The 24,741-nt window shown below is 44.1% G+C and overlaps 3 protein-coding genes and 2 long non-coding RNA genes across 6 annotated transcripts; 2 read left to right on the top strand and 3 right to left on the bottom strand.

Annotated features, from left to right (window-relative positions):
- Positions 1-1,083: 1,083 nt before the first annotated feature.
- Positions 1,084-6,072, bottom strand: LOC131475760 (keratin, type I cytoskeletal 13-like). Its single transcript, XM_058654075.1, has 8 exons — positions 5,521-6,072; positions 4,867-4,949; positions 4,389-4,545; positions 3,299-3,460; positions 3,091-3,216; positions 2,316-2,390; positions 2,091-2,236; positions 1,084-1,294 (listed from the first exon to the last, which is right to left on the bottom strand). The coding sequence occupies exons 1-8, from the start codon at positions 5,989-5,991 to the stop codon at positions 1,258-1,260; spliced, it is 1,257 nt and encodes a 418-aa protein (XP_058510058.1). The 5' UTR covers positions 5,992-6,072; the 3' UTR covers positions 1,084-1,257.
- Positions 4,539-16,127, top strand: LOC131475800 (uncharacterized). Of its 2 annotated transcripts, XR_009242531.1 has the most exons (3): positions 4,539-4,803; positions 10,961-11,149; positions 11,595-16,127. It is a non-coding gene; the product is annotated as an uncharacterized LOC131475800 (long non-coding RNA). The 2 variants fall into 2 exon arrangements; XR_009242530.1 differs by having other exon boundaries at positions 10,961-16,127.
- LOC131475781 (keratin, type I cytoskeletal 13-like) lies at positions 12,167-17,066 on the bottom strand. Its single transcript, XM_058654108.1, has 8 exons — positions 16,653-17,066; positions 16,269-16,351; positions 15,965-16,121; positions 15,081-15,242; positions 14,783-14,908; positions 14,404-14,478; positions 14,180-14,319; positions 12,167-12,375 (listed from the first exon to the last, which is right to left on the bottom strand). Exons 1-8 carry the CDS (start codon positions 17,049-17,051, stop codon positions 12,255-12,257), a joined length of 1,263 nt encoding a protein of 420 aa, XP_058510091.1. The 5' UTR covers positions 17,052-17,066; the 3' UTR covers positions 12,167-12,254.
- LOC131475801 (uncharacterized) lies at positions 16,482-20,794 on the top strand. The gene is made up of 2 exons (XR_009242532.1): positions 16,482-17,607; positions 18,846-20,794. It is a non-coding gene; the product is annotated as an uncharacterized LOC131475801 (long non-coding RNA).
- Positions 20,795-20,945: 151 nt separating this feature from the next.
- LOC131475762 (keratin, type I cytoskeletal 13-like) lies at positions 20,946-23,308 on the bottom strand. Its single transcript, XM_058654076.1, has 7 exons — positions 22,874-23,308; positions 22,379-22,461; positions 22,149-22,305; positions 21,910-22,071; positions 21,685-21,810; positions 21,359-21,579; positions 20,946-21,076 (listed from the first exon to the last, which is right to left on the bottom strand). Exons 1-7 carry the CDS (start codon positions 23,261-23,263, stop codon positions 20,992-20,994), a joined length of 1,224 nt encoding a protein of 407 aa, XP_058510059.1. The 5' UTR covers positions 23,264-23,308; the 3' UTR covers positions 20,946-20,991.
- Positions 23,309-24,741: the final 1,433 nt, after the last annotated feature.

Below are 24,741 nucleotides of genomic sequence, written 5' to 3'. Positions count from 1 at the left end.
GTACAAACTCCAGGTGTGAGCGGGAAAACTGCCATCACCTCATTTACATATCAAACAGGAAGTGAGGTCAGCATGCCTTCAGGAGGCCTGATTCAGATTCAGCAGTAAAGTCGCAGTGACCGCTCTGTCACCGACATAGTGACCCCCTGTCGCCGCAGTGACCGCTCTGTCACTGACATAGTGACCCCCTGTCGCCGCAGTGACCGCTCTGTCACTGACATAGTGACCACTCTGTCGCTGCAGTGACCGCTCTGTCACTGACATAGTGACCCCCTGTCGCCGCAGTGACCGCTCTGTCACCGACATAGTGACCCCCCTGTCGCCGCAGTGACCGCTCTGTCACCGACATAGTGACCACTCTGTCGCTGCAGTGACCGCTCTGTCACTGACATAGTGACCGCTCTGTTGCTGCAGTGACCGCTCTGTCGCCGCAGTGACCGCTCTGTCATCGCACTGACCACTCTGTCGCCGACATAGTGACCCTCTGTTCCCACTCCACGCGTCCATTATTGACGCATTTGGACCAATCAGGACTCGCCGCAGTGATGTCTGTGACTGATAATCACTGACAGGACGTTCGTGAACTTTTTCTAACACACAATCATTCCCTGATCGCTCACTGTGTACAAATCTTCTATTGATGATGTAATTCCTACAAAAAAAGAAAATAAACCTAAAAAAGAAACAGGAGTAGAAGAAAAAAGCTTTTTTTTTTTTCTGGAAGGACTTTTATTAAGAAATTATTTTCTGTGTTAGTTTGTGACTTTTGATCATAACATGATACGATGACGTTTTAAAGTCTGCTTGTGAAAGTCGTTGTCAGGAGGCTTTCACAAGACCACACAAGACTACAAATGGTGGGCGGGGTATAAAAACTCAATTTATGACATTATCAGGAAAAATATAAATATCAGTGACTTTGACACATGCTCACACACAACACTTAATATACACCTGACGTTAGCCGGATAACGAGAGTTACACCTGAAGTTAAAGTTAGCTGGAAAACCAGAGTTTAACCTGAAGTTAAAGGTCAGACATGTCTAACTAACTTTATTGAATGTTAAACTCTGACACCATATGTTGAGTTCAGTTGAGATTTATTTCTTGAAACATCAGACATCAGATGATTGTAAATGTCTTTCTTAATCAGGGGGAGGAGCTCCCCGAATCAGCAAGGAGACAGGCGATAGGTTGAGTGTGACTCCACCTCCGGTTAAACAGACGTGATTATCCTCCGACGGTCTCCATGATGTCCTACGTGACGATTTTGATGGTGGTGGAGGACGAAGATCTGAGGGTCAGAAACAAAACTTGGTTTAAGCTTGTCCTACGCTAACCGTTCATTTAAACCATGATCATTGGTCTGGTTTGACTAAACCTAGCATCAGCTAAACTGGTTCCTTCAACCCTGGCTTTACTGAGTCAGGTTTACGCGTATGTTCACATGAAAGAGGTGGAGTTGTTGATTAAACGTGACATCGTCAATTCTTTTTGTAAAACCAGAGTCTGGATCAGTTAATCTTGGCATCCTGGCGCATCATAACTCTGCTTTACTGTGATCTGATCAGACAGTATTTGATCTGTTATCTCAAACTCAACCTGCTCAAGACTGGTTAGAGGAAGTCAGCTGGATAAACAGTCAAACCTGAAGTTAGCTGGCAACTAGAGTTAAACCTGAAGTTAAAGTTAGCTGGATTACTAGAGGTAAACCTGAAGCTAACTAGAGTTAAACCTGAAGTTAAACTTAGCTGGATAACTAGAGTTAAACCTGAAGTTAAACTTAGCTGGATAACTAGAGTTAAACCTGAAGTTAAAGTTAGCTGGATAACTGGAGTTAAACCTGTGGTTAAAGTTAGCTGGATAATTAGAGGTAAACCTGAAGTTATAGTTAGCTGGATTACTAGAGTTCTATCTGAAGTCTTGATTGTGTTCTGGTCTAAATGTCGGGTCTGGATTTGGTTCTGGTCTAAGTGTTAGGTCTGGATTTGGTTCTGGTCAAAGTGTCGGGTTTGGATTTGGTTCTGGTCTATGTGTTGGGTCAGGATTTGGTTCTGATCTAAGTGTGGGCCGTGTTGGACTGGTTGTACCCGCTGCCCTCTCCGTCCAGCAGCCTCCTGTACTCTGCGATCTCCATCTCCAGTCTGGTCTTGATGTCCAGTAGCATCTGGTACTCCTGGGACTGTCTCTCCAGGTCGGCCCTCAGCTGCACCAGCTGCTCCTCCATACCGCTCACCTGCACAGGTCAAATCTGGGTCAGTACTGAGGTCTCAGCCGAGCCTGGACACACCAGCGCTGACACCTGAACCACTCACCTGCATCTGGAAGGAGTTGAGCTGCATGGCGTAGCGGTTCTGGATTTCACTCAGCTGTGCTTCAAGAGACGCTTTCTGCAGGACAGAAGAGACGGTGAGACAGAGGACAAACTGGACTCATGTAAGTAATGACCCATAACACAAACAGGTTGTTTTGTGTCGCACAGTTATTTTCAAAGCTCTGTCAATGATCAGTGTGACGTCATCAATATTGTCTATGGACTTTGGTGTGGGAGAGTGAGCATGTGTGTGTGTGTGTGTGTGTGTGTGTCTATGGGAGAGCGAGTGGTTTACACACTTCAGTTTCCTGTTATAAAGTCTAACAGTGAGATGAAGACGTGAACATGTGACGTAGATTTTATGTCTTATGTCTTGTCTTTTGTTCAGTTTTTTCTTGTGTAAGCCACACACACACACACACACACACACACTCACTCTCCCACACCAAAGCCCATAGAGAAAATCAGTGATTTTAATGTCACACACACAGGAGTTGTTGATCCACTGCTGCCTCCATCACTAAGTTCAAATGTATTGTTTTGTTACTTCAGTGTTTGAAATCTAACGTTCAGTTGTACGTCAGTGACACAAAGTGACCACACGAGGCAGCAGAGGACCAGCAGCTCCCGTGTCCCCAAAATCACTGGTTTTCTCTGAGGTTTGGTGTGGGAGAGTGACTCAGCGTTGTAAATCTCCTGAGGATAAAGTTGTAAATTGTGCCTGTAGATAATTTTTCTCATGGATGAATCTGCTGATTATTTCTCTTTCTTCTCACCATGCTGAGCTGCGTCTGGAGTTCGATCTCCAGAGCGTTCAGCTGACTCTTTACGTCCTTCACCTCCGACGATGACGACTGCAGCGTCATTTCTGTGGTCACCATCTCCTGAGTGAGAGCCTCTGACTGGAGGGAGGAGCAACAACAGAAACAACCAATGAGGGAAAGGGTTCAGGTTTGTTAAAAACCCAGTGTTTCTCCAGCTCACCTTGGCCTGGAACCACGCCTCCAGTTCTCTGCGGCTCTTGGCAGCGATAGCTTCATAGTGCTCTCTGATTTCCTCCATGACCTTGGTGAGGTCCTCCTGAGGAGCGGCGTCCACCTCCACGTTCACCTGACCGCTCATCTGAGTCCTCATGGACAGCAGGTCCTGCACAAGAAGATCCAAGAAGGTCACATGAGGAGGTAACGACGAGAAGACATCACTGACGCTGTAAGTGATTCTAAAACCAGAGGTCCCAAACTCAGAAGAGCTCAGGGCCATGGGTCGTCTGGTCTAGTATACTCTTAGTCTAGTCTAGTTTTGATCTAGTCTTGGTTCAGGCTAGTCTAGTCTGATCTAGGTCTAGTCTAGGTGGATCTAGTCTAGGGATTAGTCTTGATCTAGTCTGGTCTGGTCTGGTCTAGTCTTGTCTTGGTCTAATCTAGTTTGGTTTAGTCTAATCTTGGTCTGGTCTGGTCTTGGTCTAGTCTGATCTAGGTCTAGTCTGGTCTACTCTTGGTCTAATCTAGTCTTGGTTCTAGTCTAGGGATTAGTCTTGGTCTGGTCTGGTTTAGTCTTTTTTCTAGTCTTGGTTCTAGTCTAGGTCTAGTCTAGTCTTGGTCTACAAATTATCACGTCAAATAATTCATTAGCTATTGTTTAGCGCTAGCAGAGCATACTAAACTAGCAATGCTACATGCTGTAGTTAGCACTGTTAGCAGTTGCTGCTGATCTTTACGTTGAAGCTAATGCTTATTTCTGAGCTGGAATGTTAATGATAGTTAGCATCTGTTGAGTTAATGGTAAATGCTAACATGCTAAATGTAGCATAGTATTAAAATGTTGTCATTTGCATCATTAGCAGATAAAAACAGCAAAATGCTACTTTTATGTTAAAACTCTGAAATGCTAACAGCTAGCAAAAATGGCTCCAAAATTCCTGTGTATGATAAAATTTAGCATGTTAGCATAAAGCGTAGCATTAATGTCACGGTTTGATTTGATGCTGAGAGATTGCTAATGTGTATTTTGCAATTTAAAAACAAAACAAAAACATGTGAGCATCATGTGATAAGTAGGGGTGGGGCCATGTTACCTCCTCGTGGTTCTTCTTCATGGTCTCAAGCTCCTCCTTCAGGCTCTCTATCTGCATGCTCAGGTCGGTCTTGGCCACGCCCAGTTCTCCGAGCAGCATCTTCAGTCCGGCGATGTCGGCTTCCACCGACTGACGCATGGACAGTTCGTTCTCGTACCTGTGGAAAAAAACAACAAAATAAAACTTGAACCCTACCCTGGTTGCCATGATAACTTGTGTACAAAGTCAGGTGAGCGCGTCGCACAAGAATTGTGGGAGAAGTTAGTGGAACCAATAATAAAAAGCTGACTCAGCATTCAGGCCAGTTAACCACTGTTTGTTTTTAAATCAAGTTCAACTGCTGATCCAGCATTGTACACCAGAGGGAGCTGCTGCTGAAGCTGCTGCTGCTCAGACTCATCTGAAGACTCAACAGGTAAAACACACACACACACACACACACACTGACAACAGAGAGAATAAATAAATATTTTCTCACTTGAGTCTAAAATCGTCTTGAGCCAGTTTGGCGTTATCGATGCTCAGGATGACGGTTCCTCTGACCATGATGGCGTCCAGAATCTGACCACACACACGTGCAAATACACATAAACAAACATGACTCAGCAGAAAATCAATCAGCAGCTGACTCAGTGAAACTTTGATTGGTGGGCATGGTTTATTCACGTTTATGAAATACATTTTCACTGATTTAAAATCAAAATATGTTTTTATTTGTTCTGCTGCTTCTCAAAATGTATATTTTATTATTATTATGAGTTATTTCATCAACAGTAGTTTTCCCTTAATCCTGAAGACTTTTCCCCTTACCCCTGAAGAGTTTTCCCCTTAACTATGAAGAGTTTTAACTTACCCCTGAAAAGTTTTTCCCTTAACTCTGAAGAGTTTTCCCCTTAACTCTGAAGAGTTTTCCCTTACCCCTGAAAAGTTTACCCTTAACCCTGAAGAATTTTACCCTTAACCCTGAAGAGTTTCCCCTTAACCCTGAAAAGTTTTACCCTTAACCCTGAAGAATTTTCCCTTAACCCTGAAGAGTTTTCCTTTAACCCTGAAGACCGTTTTGAATTCTGAGATTTTGAAACTCATACTGTGAAAATAAAGAAGAACAAAGAGGATCTGTGTTTGTGCTCACCTTCCCCTGCAGTTCAGCAATGGTGCTGAAGTAGGCGCTGTAGTCTCTGGTGGACGGACCGACCTTGTTCTCCACAAACTGTCGGATCTTCAGCTCCAGCTCGGCGTTGGCCTTCTCCAGCGCCGCCACCTTGGCCAGGTACGTGGCCAGGCGGTCGTTCAGGTTCTGCATGGCGAACTTCTCGTTGCCGATGATGTTGTCGTCCATCGCTGCTCCACCGCCGAAACCAGAACCACCGCCGAAACCAGAACCACCGCCGAAACCAGAACCACCGCCAAAACCAGAACCACCGCCAAAACCAGAACCACCACCGCTGCTGAAACCGCCACCAAAGCCCAGACCAGAGCTAGAACCTCCAGAGTAACCACCAGCACCAGAGAAGCTCCTGCTGGCCCTGGAGACCCGGACCCCACCGCCTACTGCTCCTCCTGCCACGCTGAACGAGCTCATGCCGCTGCTGCGCTTATACATGTTTGTGATGATGACGATGATGGAGGAGGCAGAGTCTGCTGGTCTGTCTTCTCCTGTAGAGCGTGAGGAAGAGAAGTGAGGAGACGAGCGGCTCTATCACCCTTTATACAGCTGCAGCTCAGGAGCGGGGCCACTGTAGTTTAGGGGCGGAGTCTGTGCACCACACCCACATGAAAACATGAAGCTATATAAATATTCATGTGAACATGTATTTACATCTTTACATGAATATTTGTTTGTGAACATGAAATCAATAACTGAACATGACCAATATTTATTTTATATATTTAATATTTATAATATTTAATGAGTTTGACTGAGGGTAAATTTTCTGCTGTGAGCTATTACATAACTAACACACTTTCTGTCTCAGCTTGGGGCAATTTCCCACAGTGCAACTGAGAGAGTGAGTGTGGGTTTGTGTGAGAGAAAGTGTGTGTGTGTTAGGGAGAAAGTGTGGGTTTGGGTGTGAGAAAGTGTGGGTTTGTCATCAGAAAATTCATGCGACATGTTGAGAGGAAATGTCATTGTGTGGACAAAGCCAAAGACATGCCGAAATCACGCCAAAGTCACATCAATGGCACGCCGAAGTTACACCAAAGTCACATCAATGGCACGCTGAAGTTACACCAAAGTCACATCAAGGACACGCCAAAGTCACATGAAAGGCGTGCTGAAGTTACGCCAAAGTTACACCAAAGTCACATCAAATGTGACTTTGGCGTGATTTCGGCGTGTCTTTGGCTTTGTCCACACAATGACATTTCCTCTCAACATATGTCGCATGAATTTTCTGATGACAAACCCACACTTTCTCTCACACAAACCCACAAACTCCATCATGAAGTTACGTCGAAGTCACATCAAAGGCACGCCGAAGTTACGCCAAAGTCACATCAACGGCGCACTGAAGTTACGCCAAAGTCACATCAAAGGCACGCCGAAGTTACGTCAAAGGCACACCAAAGTCACATCAAGAGCAAGCCAAAGTCACATCAAAGGGCACGCTGAAGTTACGCCAAAGTCACATCAAAGGCACGCCGAAGTTACGCCAAAGTCACATCTAACTCACGCCAAAGTCACATCAACGGCGCGCTGAAGTTACGCCAAAGGCACATCAAGAGCAAGCCAAAGTCACATCAAAGGCAGGCTGAAGTTACGCCGCAGTCACATCAAAGGCACACCGAAGTTACGCCAAAGTCACATCAACAGCGCGCTGAAGTCACATCAAAGGCATGCCAAAGACACACTAAAGTCACAACAAAGACAAGCTAAAGACACGCCCAAGACAAAGAACACTGAAGTCACACAAAAGACACCAAAGATAAAGATACAGCAAAGTCACGCCAAAGATAAAGACAACCTGAACTTGTCTGCAATCCATAACCTGCACACAGGAAGATGGTCTTCCCAAACAGGAAGTGCCCTGTAACTTTGTCATACATTGACCGATCTCCTTGAAACTTGAGACCAGGGGCCCGTCCTGAACACAGGAAGTAGATTATCTGAAACAGGAAGTGTGTTGTCACTTAAAATGTAATTGACCAATCTGCTTGAACATTGGGTGTGAGATAAGAACCCATCAGCACCCAAGAGTCCAAGTCTGACCTGGTCTGTACAACGCTGCTGTCATGGGTAAAACAGAACCTGATCAATTTACCCAGACTGATGAGTGTGTGAGTGTTTTTAGAGAGAACGGACTGAAAGAGTGAATGTGAAGGAATGAGTGTTGATGTGTTGTCACATGAAAAAGCCTCAGAGCGCGGTTGATGTAGCGTCTCGTGTCGCTGCACGCCAGCGTGCATTAATAAGAGAACACCTGCGGGAACATTCCAGCTGCAGCTTCTCAGGAGAATCACGTTAGATCCATTTCTCTCCATCATTCATCTTAGCTGTGACACACACAAGACCAGACAAGACGATCACCGCTGCTCTCATCAGCTTCAGCCTCTGTTGGTGAACTACAGCAACTGCAGGTCAAATTTATTGGACTGTTATGTAATTAGTATTTTTTTTTGTCTTAAACTGATAAATGTAATCATTTTAGTGTGTGTGTGAGAGTCTCTGTCTCCCTGTGTGTCCTCTGTCTCTATCAGATTGTGTTGACTGAGGTTTTGTCCCGTGGTGTGGACACGGACGAGTGTGAGCGTGAGTTGTTGGTCCAGTTTGTGGAGTGATGAGGACAGAAGGACATGTGTCTGAGCACTAAGTTCAGTGAGTTCAGTGCCCTGCTCAAAGGCACGTTGATGGATGGTGTTTGTGTTTCTCATCCGTGACCACACCTCCAGCTCTGAATGAAGCTTAAGCCTCATAAACCTCCTGTCAATCAACAACAACTTTTACCCTCAGGTCACAGCAGGAAACTGCAGCGCTGCTGTTCACCACTGGTTGTCGTAGTTGAGCCCTGAGCTCATTCATTCATTCATTCATTCATTCATTCACTGAGAAGTGAAGTGTGATGAATGCAGAAGAAGAGCGGCTCCAGAAGTTCACAATCACAGAAATATGGGACGAACATTCACCTGAAGGTCAGGGTTTGAATCTGTCCCCGTGTTTACCACCTAATAATCATAACAATAATAATAATAATGATGACTTAAATTTATAAAGCGTCTTTCACGAACAACGTAGAACAATGGAGAATGAGAAGAAAACACACTATCAGGTGGCAAAAGCTAGCTGGAACAAGTGTCGCTTCAACAGAGATTTAAATGACTCCAGATTTGATGCGATTTGAGAGAAAGTTGATGCCTGGCGAACAGCCAGAGGGCGTGAGTTCCAGAGGGTTGGAGCAGCGACCCTGTTGCCAAAGCTTTGCCTGCAGGTCTGGGGAACAGAGAGGAGACCGAGCTTGGCAGACTGCAGGTTCGGGGTGGGACAGTTTTACCACCTAAACAAGAGAGTGCCACCAACTGGACTGGACACTGGAGCTTGCTCAGTCAGCATGTACAATCCGTGAGGTCAGGCACAAAGCTAAGCTAGCTATTCTCTTGTATGCAGCTAAAGCTGAGCTAACTAATCTCCTGTATGTAGCTAAAGCTAAGCTAACTACTCTCCTGTGTGCAGCTAAAGCTAAGCCAACTACTCTTATGGTGCTAAACCTAAGCTACTTACTCTTATGGTGCTAAAGCTAAGCTAACTGCCCTCCATCTTTGTCCTGCCTTGTGTTTGATGTAAATGCACGCTTAAAACGTCAATCATAGTTAAGCCCCGCCCCCTCTCTGGTCTGTTTGACTCTAACTAGACTATAATTTAGAAAATGGCTGTCATTCTGGTGTTACAGGAGTCGCCCCCTGATGGACATTGACTAGAAAAAACATCTGTTACAAATAGTTGAAAGTAAAGTAAAGTTTCGGCCTCTTTCTCATTTCTTTTCCTCTGATGCCACAAAAATGAGCTGCAGGCAAACTGTCACATTACATTATTGCATCAAGTGTTCTATGATTACACAAGTTAATCAGAACAGTTTTTAGGTTGACAGGAAGCCTGAGGTGGGGGCGAGGTTGAGGCTTTTAATCCATCAAATGCTGAGGCTGCTGAAAGGTCACCAAACGACATTTTACATTACATGGCATTTAGCAGACACTTTTATCCAAAGCCACTTACAATAAGTGCATTTCAACATTTGGGTACAAACAAGAGCTAGATTTTTAGTAAGTTTCTCAAATAAGCCAAACTATAAAGTGCTAGTCATAAGTGTAAGTTGTTTTTGTTTTTTTGACGTTGTCTTCAGTCGAGGTAGACTCCTGAAAGAGACGCGTTTTTAGTCAGCGGCAGAAGATGTGGAGGCTTTCTGCTGTCCGGATGTCGATGGGGAGCTCGTTCCACCATTTTGGAGCCGACCTGAGGCACAAACGGCATGTTCATGTTATTGTTCTCACACATTTTCCTTCAGTAGTCAACAGCAGGAAATATGTGGTTTTCACAAGAGCTCCCTCATGTGGTCACTTTGTAAACCACTCACTCTCACACCACACAAGTCCATAGAGAAAATCAGTGATTTTAGCTGCGGGACACAGGAGCTGCTGGTCCTCTGCTGCCTCGTGTGGTCACTTTGTGTCACTGAAGTCATTCTCAACGTTGGATTTCAAACACTGAAGTGACAAAATAAGACCTTTGAACAGTTAGCTACGCTGCTAACAGATGCTACACCTGGAAGAGAGAGATTAATTTTACACACTGCACCTTTAACTGTGGTACCAGTCTCTGCAACGTCTCTCAGGAGGACGTCCATGTGAGCCTGACGGTGCAGGTTCTCTCCTGCAGGGCTAACGACGTTAGCTCAGCCCAGAAGCTCCAGTTTGTGAGCGTTCTATTTGTTGGGTGCAGTTTGTTTGGCTTGAGGAGGAAAAGGATTAGGTTTTAAACCAGATCCAGGATTTATTTTAGTCAACATTTGTATGATGCTTCAGAATATGTTTCACTGTACAGCACTTATTATTATCATTATTATCATTATTATTAGGGTTCGAGCACAAGGTGCCTAGAAGGAATTCTTATTATTTTTCTTAAATGAATAGCATTTTAAACCCCAAACCCAAGGTTTTTTGCGACCGCATCAGTCCTGATGGTAATTTACACGTGAAAGTCGTTCGGTGAAAAAGCATGGAAAATTTCATGATAAAATAAAAAACAGCTTTGATCAGGTGACTTTTTGTCGTGCTTCACGTACATGAACAAAAGTTGGTACACATGTTAATCATGTCAGGACGGTCCAAAAAGTCAATGAGGACTTTGCCGTAAGTCCTACAGGAAGGCCGCCATCTTGGACTGAATAGCCATTGTTATTGTTGTCGTTAATAATAATAAAATTATAAAATATGTAGAGCAGCAAAGTGTGAGCTGTGGCCCCCTAGTGGACGTTCTCGGTAAATAAATGTGTTTTTAATTTTCACTTTTGTAATTGCTGTAAAATATGAACCATAGATTTTAAGAAATATTTGTAATATTAAAATATTTTTTCTGACAGGATTCTCACACCATCAAGGACTTTTCCAGGACCAAGTCCTTGAAACTCAAGGACTGAATGTGCTGACTGAAGACGGGAGGACAACATGTAAGAGCTCGTCTTCGTTCGTCGTCCTCGCTCTTGTGATGTCCCCACGTCTGTCCTGCATCAGCCTCGTCTACGTACATCAAACAGTGCAGGGCGTGAACAGTAGGTGGCGTCGTAAACAAACAAGGGAGACATTTACCTAAATATCAACTTCACTTCTTTATGCACAAAACTCAACGACCCTCAATTTCAATGACCCAAGTCTATTTAGCGACTTTTTTGAAAAACTTTCAAGGTCCTTGAACATATATATATTTTTAAATTCATTCAAGGACTCATGGGAACTCTGATCAGAGCTTTTATAGCTTTGATTTTTACAGGACTAATTTTTCACTATTTGCAGTTGATGTTAATTGATGTTGATGTTTAATCACTCACTCACAGTTGTAATAACATGGTCCTGGTCTGGTGTGTTGATCAGAGTCCTGGTTTAAGGTTTAGACCATGGACTCTGCATAGTTTTTTTAAATCACTTCCACAGAAACAATGAATGTGTTTGTTTTCATTGAAAAAAGTGCTGACAAGCTCAGATTTGTGATCTTTGCAGGTGAAGAACGAAGCCCAGAGGCAGGACAAGGATCTTCAGAGCCTGACACAGCCTGCAGAGCCTCCACCACTGCCAAACTACTCATGTGTCAGGAATCCATGAACTCACAGGACCAGCAGGGGGCGTCATTGTCACTCCTGTGGCAGCAGGGTTAGGTTTCTCTCTGAAGGACAATGGTCCTTGTGAGACTCACTGAAGGAATGTAGACTCTGCTATCCTGAGAATCATGTCCTCAGTGGTTAAATAAATACTTTTATTTTTTATTTTTAACATCCTGACTTCAATCTTAACAATCCCAACTTGATTCTTTATTTTTCAAATTCTCACTTAAATCTTCAAATCCTGACTTAATTTTCTAAAAACCTGACTCAATTTTGTAAAATCCTGACTTTATTGTGTAAAATCTTGACTTTATTTTGTAAAATCCTCACTCTATTTTGTAAAATCCTCACTCTATTTTGTAAAATCCTCACTCTATTTTGTAAAATCCTCACTTTATTTTGTATCTTGTGGTCAGATTGGCGCGTGGGCGGAGCCTTACAGCATGCCGTGGAACAGAAGAACAGAGGCGCTTGTGTGTTTTCATGGACTCGCTCTTTTTATTGGTCACATGCTGCTGTGAACACATGATGGAGGCGGAGTCTGCCTTTGGTCCTGAGCTCACCGGTTCAGGTAGGAAGAGGACGTGGACGTCTTTGAGGACACCACCGTCCCATCGACCACCTCTTCCACCACCACCACCCGCTTGGTGGTGGTCTTGGTCGTGGAGGAGGTGCTGATGCTGTGGACCAATCAGAAAACAGCTGAGTCAGACTGACATGTTCACTCATTCATAAACTCATTCACATCATTCAGTCATTAAAAATATATATATAATATTATATTGTCATTAACACACTGAGTTACTTTATTACTAAAAGTACTAAATATTTTAATATTTATAAAATATATTTTAATAATTAACAATTGGAAGTTCTATGAGTTACAGTCAGTGCTGACTCAGCACTCACTCTCCCACACACACACATACTCTCCCACACCAAACCTCATAGAGAAAATCAGTGATTTAACATCACACACACAGGAGTTGTTGATCCACTGCTGCCTCTATCACTAAGTTCAAATGTCTTATTTTGTCACTTCAGCTTTTAAAATATTCCATTTAGACTTAACTTAGTGACACAAAGTGACCACATGAGGTAGCAGAGGACCAGCAGCTTCTGTGTCCGCGCAGCTAAAATCACTGGTTTTCTCTCTGGGGTTTGGTGTGGGAGAGTGAGTGGTTTACAAACAGTGAGATAAAGACGTGGTCATGTGACGTAGAGATCACAGACTTAAACTGACGTAGTAGAAAGTCTTTTAGTCCATTTTCGGCAGCCATTCTGTTTTTCCTCAGAGTGAGCCTGTGTCTCTGTCAGCAGGTGGCACTCACAGCTCACTCAGTATCTCATACCACCCCCCTTTTAGAATAATTAATATCTAATTTAGTTATTTAATTACTTTACTGAGTCTGAATATTTATATTTAAATTGACTTTAGCTCCTGAATTTATTCCTTAAAACTTTAAACTAGGGATGTCCCGATACAACTTTTTCACTTCCGATACGATACTGATATTGCAGCCTTGAGTATTAGCTGTTACCAATATTGATCCGATACGATATCTGCACGAATCATACATACTTTAATGACTTATCTTGTAGTGTGGAATGTTAGAACAGTCTTGATCAAGTGATATTACTTAAACAGAGAACAATAGTCAGCAACAGTAGGTATGAGACAAACTGACCATTTATTATTAACCAATGGTTACATCAATTTTAACCTTCAACATAAGAATATTGGATTTTTTGCCATGTTAATTTCATACAGTCTATGGTTCATTTCATCAGGAGGAACCAAGTACCAAGTGCTAATGGGGGTGTTTTCAGAGCAGCTGTGTTTCACAGGTGTTTTCAGAGAACACCCCCCTTGTTTTCACTATTTTAGATTAGCCTAACCCACTCTGCAGGTTTACTCGTCCTGCAGGTAAACCCGGAGCCCGGGGACCGGCCCCACAGACGTACTTAGCTCCGTGTGTGGAGCTTCAAAACACATTTAAAACACACAAAGCTCTTGGCATGGCTGGTTTTTGGGGTATAATTAACAAACGGAGGCTTTTGAAAGTCAACAGGTGGCGCTGGTTTATGAAATAATGTTGTTTTAGCAGATCGCCTCAGGATGAGCTAGCGTGTTGCTAAAGGCTAGCATGCGCTTGCTGTGCGGCTTCATAGCCTCTGATTTCAGGGTTAAAGAAAATGTTTAACCTCTGAATTAGCAGTAGCACACACACACTGTTGTTGTGCAACGGGCTCTGCTGGATAGAAGAGCTGGAGCGGAATGTTGTATCGGAGCACTTATATCAGAGATTTTAGAGGCAGTCCGATCTCATCCGATACTCGTTTTTTGGCCGATATCGGACCGACATCTATATTGGATCGGGGCATCCATAGTTTAAACATAAAAATAAAACTATCCTAACTTTATTCCCGACTGAAGGACATGAGCTGATGACTGCTCGTCATGACGTCAGGTGATGAGCTCACCTCTCTCCGTCCAGCAGCCTCCTGTACTCGGCGATCTCCAGCTCCAGTCTGGTCTTGATGTCCAGCAGCATCTTGTACTCTTGTCCCTGTCTCTCCAGGTCAGCCCTCAGCTGCACCAGCTGCTCCTCCAGAGACGACACCTGCACGAGGAAGAAGAGCGGGTCAGTCTTCATCACACTGAAGCCACGCCTTTCAAATCTAGCTTAGATCAAACTGGGCTTCACCTGCATCTGGTATCCAGAGAGCTGCATGGCATAGCGGTTCTGTGTCTCAGCCAGAGAAGCTTCCAGTGACGCTTTCTGCAGAGGAAACCAGATCAACTTCAAACACGGTCTCATACTTTGTACAACTGTAGATATGATCAAATCCACAAGGATTGAAGTTTCCAACACCAAACCTCATAGAGAAAATCAGTAATTTTAGCTGTTGGGACCACAGGTTTTCTCTCTGGGGTTTGGTGTGGGAGAGTGAGTGGTTTACAGACCAGACGTCTGTCTGTCTAACAGTGAGATAAAGACGTGGTCATGTGACATAGATTTTATTAATGTGTGACAGTTAAGTCTCTGTGGCTGTTGCTGGTTCTCAGCAGCAGGGGGCGCTCACCATGCCTAACATGGACTGCAGCTCGATCTGCAGTGACTGCAACGTCCGTTTGACCTCTGTGACCTCTGAGCGTGACGTCTGCAGCGAAACCGTCTGATTGGTGACCTCCTTAGTCAGAGTCTCCGTCTGCACACACACACACAGGTCAGTCAACTTTATTACAGCATTAGCATTTTTGTTAGCGTTACTGTTAGTGTTAATGTTTGTGTTAGCGTTAGTGCTAATGTCAGCATTAGTGTTTGTGATAGCGGAAGTGCTAATGTCAGCATTAGCATTAGTGTTAGCGTAGCTGTGTCACCTTGGTCTGAAACCACGCCTCCAGCTCCCGTTGGTTCTTGGCCGAAATGGCCTCGTAGTGTTCTCTGATCTCTGCCATGACCTTTGTCAGGTCCTGAGCTGGAGCCGCGTCCACCTCCACGTTCACCTGACCGCTCATCTGAGCCCGCATGGCCAGCAGCTCCTGTACACACAGAGAGAGAGAGAGAGAGAGTCTATGTCACTCTATCACCAACAAACATCACTGCTCATTGAATGAAAATATTGATGACTCGTGACTTTTGGTGACGTGAATATTGATAACTCATGAATTGATGACTCGTGAATATTGATGACTCATGAATTTTGGTGACTTATGAGTATTGATGACTCGTAAGTATTGATGATTCGTGAGTATTGATGACTCATGAGTTTTGATGACTCGGAAGTGTTGATGACTCGTGAATATTGATGACTCTTTAATATTGATAACTCATGAATTGATGACTCGTGAATATTGATGAGTCGTGAATATTGATGACTCATGAATTTTGGTGACTTATGAGTATTGATGACTCGTAAGTATTGATGATTCGTGAGTATTGATGACTCATGAGTTTTGATGACTCGGAAGTGTTGATGACTCGTGAATATTGATGACTCTTTAATATTGATGACTCGTAAGTATTGATGATTCGTGAGTATTGATGACTCATGAGTATTGATGACCCATGAGTTTTGATGACTCGTAAGTGTTGATGACTCTTTCATATTGATGACTCGGAAGTGTTGATGACTCGTGAATATTGATGACTCTTTAGTATTGATGCCTCGTGAGTATTGATGACTTGTGAGTTTTGGTGACTTGTGAGTATTGATGACTTGTGAATATTGATGACTCGTGAATATTTGTGATTGATTACTGACCTCCTCGTGGTTCTTCTTGAGGTAGAGCAGCTCCTCCTTCAGGCCTTCGATCTGCAGACTCAGGTCAGCCTTGGCCAGGTTCATCTCTTCCAGAACTCTCTTCAGTCCGGCGATGTCGGCTTCCACTGACTGACGCATGGCCAGCTCGTTCTCGTACCTGAGGTAGGACGATGATGTCACGTCAACAGAGTTGCATCTGAACATGTGACTTTGAGATTCTACTGTGCGAAAAGTTTCAAGCAAATTTACAATTAAATCAAATCATTTTGGTCAAAGGAAAAGAAAAAAACATGGCTGCACTCACTTGGTCCTGAAGTCGTCGGCTGCCAGCCGCGCGTTGTCGATGCTGAGGTGGACGGCGCCGTTCACTCTGATGGCACCCTGAATCTGTGTGAACACATGTATGTAAACACGGGTTTACTTATTCTAAAAAGAAACTGATTCACACAAAGAAACATTTTAAAATCAATCATCTTTAATATTTACCTGAATATATTAGTTAATGAGTAGTTAACAGTTACTTAATGTTGTTGTGTATCTTGTATTCTAGTGTCACCAGTGAATTAAATATTAATGTTCTGTCACTGTAATTACTTGATTATTGTCAGGACACTTTTCTAATAATCGTTCACTTGTTTCAGTCATTGGCTCCACCTTCTTGGAATAAAGAATTGATCATGTGACCCACCTTGGCTGTGATGTCAGCGATGGTGCTGAAGAAGGCGCTGTAGTCTCTGGTGGACGGACCGACCTTGCTCTCCACAAACTGTCGGATCTTCAGCTCCAGCTCGGCGTTGGCCTTCTCCAGCATGTGAACCTTGTTCAGGTACGTGGCCAGACGGTCGTTCAGGTTCTGCATGGCGAACTTCTCGTTACCGATGGTGTTGCTGTCCATGCCGGACGCGCCGTAGCTCATGGAGGAGTAGCTGCTGCCCCCCCCAGCAGAGGAGATGCGGACGCCTTGGCCTCCAGATCCACCGTACACGCTGCCGGACATCAGCCTGCCGCCGCCGAGCCCGACCATGGAGCTGCCGGAGCTTCCCACGGATGACCTCACTGACCTGCTGTAAGACATGCTGCTGGACATGATGCTGCTGTTGCTGCTGCTGCTGCTGCTGCTGCTGAGGCTGGAGACGAGAGTGAGGAAACGCAGGACGCTGCGTCCTATTTAAAGCAGCTGCAGTCAAAGAGCTGTCAATCAGAGCAGGTGAGGTGGGGACTCAGGAATGTAGCAGCTGTGGGTGTGGCCGGGGACGGTCAAGGAAAAAATGTAACTTGTACATCTATAATGACAGTAATGAGCTGTCGGCTCCTCACGACCTTTGGATTAGAGACGAGTTTCGTAAGAAACGCTGTTGCGACAGGTTTGGGGTGGGCGGGGCCAATGAGTGAAAGGTTACAGTGAATCTGAATCAATGTCACACAATCATTCTTTAACAAAACCACACTCTCATTCATTCACTCATTCATCTTCTACCGCTTCATGGACAGGTGACCAAACATTCACACCTACAGAACCTGGAGAAAACCCAGGCACACGTGGGGAGAACGTGCAAACCCAGAAAGACGTCCATCCTTTTTGCTGTGAGGCAACAATGTTAGGCACTGCACCACAGTGTGACCCATCTACATTAAACTCAAAGGTAAAAACACGTGGTGAAGGAAACAAAGGAAATGAAAGCGATGATCGTCTACACATCTCAAAGACGATGTTGTCTCATTTGTTACAAGCAGCTGATGTGTTTTTAGTTTGGAAGAACTCGCTGAAGCTGAATGAATAAATGACTAGTCAACGATTATTGAGACAATCGGCAGAACTGTAGCTAAACTCTAGCAGAACTGTAGTGGAACTGTAGCAGAAATGTGAATAACTGTAGCAGAACTGTAGCAGAACTGTAGTAGAACTGTGAGTAACTGTAGTAGAACTGGAGCAGAACTGTGAGTAACTAGCAGAACTGTGAGTAACTGTAGCAGAACTGTGAGTAACTGTCGTAGAACTGTGAGTAACTGTAGTAGAACTGTAGCAGAACTGTGAGTAACTGTAGCAGAACTGTGAGTAACTGTAGCAGAACTGTGAGTAACTGTAGCACAACTGTGAGTAACTGTAGTAGAACTGTGAGTAACTGTAGCAGAACTGTGAGTAACTGTAGCAGAACTGTGAGTAACTGTAGCAGAACTGTGAGTAACTGTAGTAGAACTGTGAGTAACTGTAGCAGAACTGTGAGTAACTGTAGTAGAACTGTGAGTAACTGTAGCAGAACTGTGAGTAACTGTAGCAGAACTGTGAGTAACTGTAGCACAACTGTGAGTAACTGTAGTAGAACTGTGAGTAACTGTAGCAGAACTGTAGTAGAACTGTTGTAGAACTGTAGTAGAACTGTAGTAGAACTGTTGCAGAACTGTGAGTAACTGCAGTAGAACTGTTGCAGAACTGTGAGTAACTGTAGCACAACTGTGAGTAACTGTAGTAGAACTGTGAGTAACTGTAGCAGAACTGTAGTAGAACTGTTGTAGAACTGTAGTAGAACTGTTGCAGAACTGTGAGTAACTGCAGTAGAACTGTTGTAGAACTGTAGCAGAACTGTAGTAGAACTGTTGTAGAACTGTGAGTAACTGCAGTAGAACTGTAGTAGAACTGTTGTAGAACAGTAGCAGAACTGTGAGTAACTAGCAGAACTGGTTAGTTTCAAACTAACCACTATGCTAATGTGGCATGGTTACAGCAGAGATGGGTAGAAAGTGAGATGAGTCACTCTGTAAGACGGTGATAAACATCATCAATAATTATCAACAATTACAATTGTGAACAACTAATTTGTCAGAAGTATTTGGCTCCAGCGTGGACTGATGTTGAGAAGCTACACATTTGTCTTCATCGCAGCAACTTCACGGACAAGGAGTGAGACAACTGAGAGCAGGACACTTCAGTCAGAACAACCGAGGACAATCATGTGTCTCCACACGTGTCTCCGGTGTCCACATCAACATCTGATCTCATCACATGAACCCTTTAACCTTTGACCTTCCCTTTAATATTGTTTACCTTCATCAGTGTCACTGTGACTCCGCCTCCTCTCATTCAAAACGTTGTCACGCCTGTTCACAGTGACCTGTCTGTCATCAGTGAGGTGACCCCGCCCTCATTCATTCACTGAAGCTGATGATGAAACGTTCACTCAACAAACCAGTTTCTTCGCCCTGATTCTCTGAGCCCTCATGGTTTCATATTCATTCATTCATTGAAGAAAACACACACTCACTCCTGCATTCACTCACTCACTCCTGCATTTATTCACCCTCTCACTCACTCCTGTATTCACTCACTCAATCACTCCTGCATTTATTCACTCACTCACTCCTGCATTCATTCACTCACTCCTGCATTTATTCTCTCACTCCTGCATTTATTCATTCACTCACTCCTGCATTTATTCACTCACTGACTCCTGCATTCCTTCACTCACTCCTGCATTTATTCACTCACGCTTGCATTCATTCACTCACTCCTGCATTCATTCACTCACTCCTGCATTTATTCACTCACTGACTCCTGCATTCACTCACTCACTCCTGCATTTATTCACTCACTCACTCCTGCATTCATTCACTCCTGCATTTATTCACTCACGCTTGCATTCATTCACTCACTCCTGCATTCATTCACTCACTCCTGCATTTATTCACTCACTGACTCCTGCATTCACTCACTCCTGCATTTATTCACTCACTCACTCCTGCATTCATTCACTCCTGCATTTATTCACTCACGCTTGCATTCATTCATTCACTCCTGCATTTATTCACTCACGCTTGCATTCATTCACTCACTCCTGCATTCATTCACTCACTCCTGCATTCATTCACTCACTCCTGCATTCACACACTCACTCACGCACACACACAGTCACTCACTCACCCTCACTCTCTCACACACACACACACACACTCATTCACACAACTTTGACATCTGCCACATGAGGTCACTGTTGACCAACACACATCTGTTATTACTGTCGTTCATTTTCCAACTTTCTCTCCTGTTTCTTTGTTTATCTCTGTTTATCTCTGTTTATCTTTGTTTTATCTCTGTTTATCTTTGTTTATCTCTGTTTATCTTTGTTTATTTGCTCCTAACGCTGAAGAACTTTTAAAGAACTTTAATTCTACGTGCACCGATATCCTTGATTCTGTTGCACCTTTCAGAATCAGAGCCGTGGCTTAATGACTCGACACGACGGTGGATAAGAGATAAGCTCCGTGTCTGCTAACCAGAGTGTTGTTAAGATGGAATATTTTTCCAATCTTGTTTCTTGTAATCGTCACAAGCCCCACGTTGTTTTTAATATTGTTAGCCCTTGTGGTAACTCTCCAGTGACACCCTCACTCACCCTTTGTGAGAATTTCCCCACATTTGTTATTGAAAAAATCTCTGACCTTAGACCATGTGCCTTCTCTCCTGCTTTCAGAATAGATTTGAACATGTTATTGCTTGTTTTTAAAGCTCTTAATGGCTTAGCCCCCCAACATTTAACTGAGCTCGTCCGTATTCACGCCCCTGCCAGAACACTGAGATCTGTTTATCAGCTGTTACTGACCACCCCCAAAATGAGGCTAAAAACCAAAGGTGACCGAGATCCATTGAGGTTTTTAAATCCTCATTAAAGGCATATCTTGCACTGTGTTTATGTATTTTGTTATTTATTTATTTCATTTACTGTAACTGCGGCTTTGTATGAGCCATTTTCTATCATTGCTTTTAATCTGTACAGCACTTTGATCAACCCCGGTTGTTTTAAATGTGCTCTAGAAATAAAGTTTGAGTTGAGTTTATCTTTGTTTATCTGTGTTTTGTTTACTCGACTTGTTTTTCAGTTCATTTCTTTTTGACTGAACCTATGAATAGAAATATTTCAGATTTGTTTTAGTAAAAGCATGTGAGCGTCAGAGTGGACACACACACACACACACACACACACAGAGGTTGTTTACAGTTGCTTTATTTAATGTTTCTTGTTTACTTGTTTGCTCTAATTGCGGCTGGTGGACAAAACGTTTCCTAAGGCGTCGACTTCTTGCACGATGGTCACGGTCTTCCTGGTGACGGTAGTAGAACTGCAGAAACAACAACAATTATATTAATATATTTTTATATTAATATCATAAACTCGCTCTCATGGTTTTTGTTTTGTTTATAGTTTGTATAAACACACACACACACACACACACACACACACACACACACACACGGCTGCCTCCATCACTAAGTTCAAATTTGTTTGAAATCCAACTTTCAGATTGACCCCAGTGACACAAAGTGACCACACGAGGCAGCAGAGGACCAGCAGCTCCTGTGTGTGTGTGTGTGTGTGTGTGTGTGTGTGGTTGTAAAGTCACCTCTGCAACTCTCCGTCCAGCAGCCTCCGGTACTCTGCGATCTCCAGCTCCAGACGGGTCTTGATGTCCAGCAGGTCGCTGTACAGGATCCCCTGGTTCTTCAGGTCTGACCTCAGCTGAGCCAGCTGCTCCTCCAGGACCTCCACCTGCCTCTGGTAACCTGCTAGCATGTTAGTGTAGCGGAGCTTGGTCTCTGCCAACGTTCCCTCCAAAACATTTTTCTTTTTGTTGGGAGAGAATCACACACACACACACACACATACAGGGTTAGTGTATATATAAACACACGTGTGTGTTGCTGAGATGAGAGGATGAAGTTTCCTCACCTTGCTGATCTCACTCTGGAGTTTGATCTGCAGAGCCTGGAGACTCCGGCGTAGTTCTGTCACCTCAGACTTGGTCGTGTGCAGGTTCTCGGTCCTCACAGCCACATCTTTGTTGAGCTCTGATGTCTGTGGATCACATGATCAATGCTGTTATTGATCAGTGATCACATGATCAATACTGTGTGTGTGTGTGTCAGTAGGGGGCAGCAGTGAGTCTGGTCTCACCTTGGCGTGGAACCACGCCTCCAGATCAGCACGGTTCTTGGCAGTGACGTTCTCGTAGTGTTCTCTGATGGAGGCCATGAGCGTGCTCAGATCCTCCTGAGGAGCAGCGTCCACCTCCACGTTCACCTGACCGCCCATCTGAGCCCTCAGAGCCAGCAGGTCCTGCAGGAGGACACAGGTAGATTAATTTGTGTGTTTGTGCGTCACATGTGCGTCTGCCTCGCTCTCCCCGCTCTCACCTCGTTGTGGTTCCTCTTCATAATCAGCAGCTCGTCCTTCAGACCGTCCACCTCCATCTCCAGGTCCCCGCAACTCAGCGTCAGCTGGTCCAGGACCTTCTTCAGTCCAGCGATGTCGGCGTCCACCGAGTGACGCATGGCGAGCTCGTTCTCGTACCTGCAAACATGGTCAACGTTAGTCACACAGACACGTGCAGTGATGTCATCTTTGGCTCCGCCTCCTCCCTCACTTGATTTTGAAGTCATCGATGGCGAGCTGAGAGTTATCGATGGCGAGAACCCGGTCGGCGTTTCCACAAGCGGCCGCGCAGATCTGAGCAGAAGAAGAAGAAAGTGAGGGATTAAAGCTTCACTGTTCAGGCTTCTACCACCAAGGGGCTCATCAACAAATAAACATGAAACACACACTCAGCACCTGACCTAAGCCCCGCCCACTTCCTCAACAGACCAGTTAGTCCAATCTTTGATCTTCACTCGCATGTAAATATGTCAATAGAAACAAACAAATGTGTAAACGCAACATGTCGTAGGTTTATCGGAAACATTTGAGATTTAATCAGAAACATTTGAGATTTATCGGAAACATTTTGAGGTTGAGGATGATTTGATGTTTTTTTATGAATGGATGATGAAAACGATGAGTCACTTTTTTGTTTCATAAATATGAGACAAAGTTGCGTCAACTCAATCATGTAGAAGACAAAGTGTCTCCAGATGTCTCTCACCTGTCCCTGCAGTTCTCTGATGCGGACGTTGAAGCCGCTCAGGTCATGAACCTCCGGCTTGGCCTTGTCCTCCAGAAAGCGACGGATCTTCAGCTCCAGGTCGGCGTTTGCCGCCTCCAGCTTGCGGACCTGCTCCAGGTAGGAGGACAGCCGGTTGTTGAGGTTCTGCATGGTGGACTTGTCGTTGTCGGCTCCGGCCAGCACAGAGGAGCCGGCAGTGGGAGAGTAGAAGGTGGAGGCGGACTTCGAGATGCGGACTCCAAGTCCTCCGGCTCCTCCATAGACACTGCCGGAGCTCATGCCGCTGAGGCGGCGAGACGAGGTGGACATGGAGGGATCCGTCATGGTGGAGGTCCTCATTGAGCTGCTGCGGGTGGAGAAGGAGTTCATGGTTGCTGGGTAGTGAACGCCGAGTGGATAGTGAAGAGCAGCAGGAACCTGGGTGTCCTCTTATAGCTGCAAATGTATAGCTGCTCGACAGGTCAGGTGTCCTGTCCAGTCCTTGGGACGTCACCTGACCTGTCGAGCAGGTCAGGTGAAATTTTAGTCCTCAGGTGGAGGAGGTGTTTGAAGAAGCCTCCAGGCAGCAGATAATAATAATCTTCCTGATGAACCAGAGTCCCAGGTCTGTCCACGTCCAACACGGAGACTTACTGTCCCAAAGACAAAAACTAATTATTTTTACACTGAAGATAAAAGTTAGTTCAAATTTAGTTAAATTAAAATTAAACTACAGTTATATTACAGTTCAACTGTTGAGTGAAGTTTACTTTCAACATGTCCTCACTTTAACATGTCCTCACTTTGAGAACATGTCCTCATTTTATTATTATTATTAATAATAATAATAATAATAATAATAATAATAATAATAACAATAATAATAATAATAGATTTTATTTGTATTGCACTTTACATTCGAACAACAAATCTCAAAGTGCTACAGAGTAAAAACAAGATAATAAAAAATGAGCTATGTGCTTTTCTAAAAAAGTAGGTTTTGAGTTCTTTTTTAAAAGCATCCTCCGTCTGTGGAGCCCTGAGGTGGTCAGGAAGGGAACTCCACAGACGGGGAGCAGCAGCTCCGAAAGCTCTGTCCCCCATGGTCTTGAGCCGTGTCCTGGGTGCGAGCAACATGTCCTCACTATGTCCTCACTTTGACAACATGTCCTCACTATGTCCACTTTAACATGTCCTCACTATGTCCTCACTTTGACATGTCCTCAGTCTCTGACTCCAGTACAAAGACCTGGTCCAGGGTCAGAAAGCAGGTTTAGTGAACACTGAGTTAGTTAATCCTAAAATGAGGGAATCTCAAAGCCAGTTCATCTTAACTCTGAGTCAGAGAGAGAGAGAGTGTGAGAGAATGGGTAAATAACGTTGAACAATTGAAATGATATAAAATAGAAAGAACATACTCGACAAAACAATAAACAACATTAGTAACAGGTTAATAACATCACGTTAAAGTTCAGGTATTTCTTGGCCCAGTTCAGTGGTCTGGTTTCAGTCTTCCTTACCTTGACCATGTCTCTAAGCACTGAACACCTTGTACTTCTGGGCTCTCTCAGTTCTGAATTATGTTTTTCTTCCTCAATATGTTTCTTGCGACCCTGTTTGAAACAAAACGTTTGATGGTTCTGTGGCCACGCCCCAACATCTTAGCAATTTCAAGAGTGCTGCATCCCTCTGAAAGACTTTTTACAATTTTTGACATTTCAGAGTCTGTTAAATCTCTTTTTTGGCCCATTTTGTCTGAGGAAGAGAAGCTGCCTAATAATTATGCACACCTTGATATAGAGCGTTGATCTCCTTAGGCCACACCCTCCCTCATTACACAAATACACATCACCTGGTATGCTTAAATC

The sequence above is a fragment of the Solea solea genome, chromosome 16 (genome assembly GCF_958295425.1).
Source record: "Solea solea chromosome 16, fSolSol10.1, whole genome shotgun sequence".
Lineage (NCBI taxonomy): Eukaryota > Metazoa > Chordata > Actinopteri > Pleuronectiformes > Soleidae > Solea > Solea solea.
The sequence above is the reverse complement of the archived record's forward strand: the minus strand, read 5'-3'. Positions and strand labels throughout refer to the sequence as shown.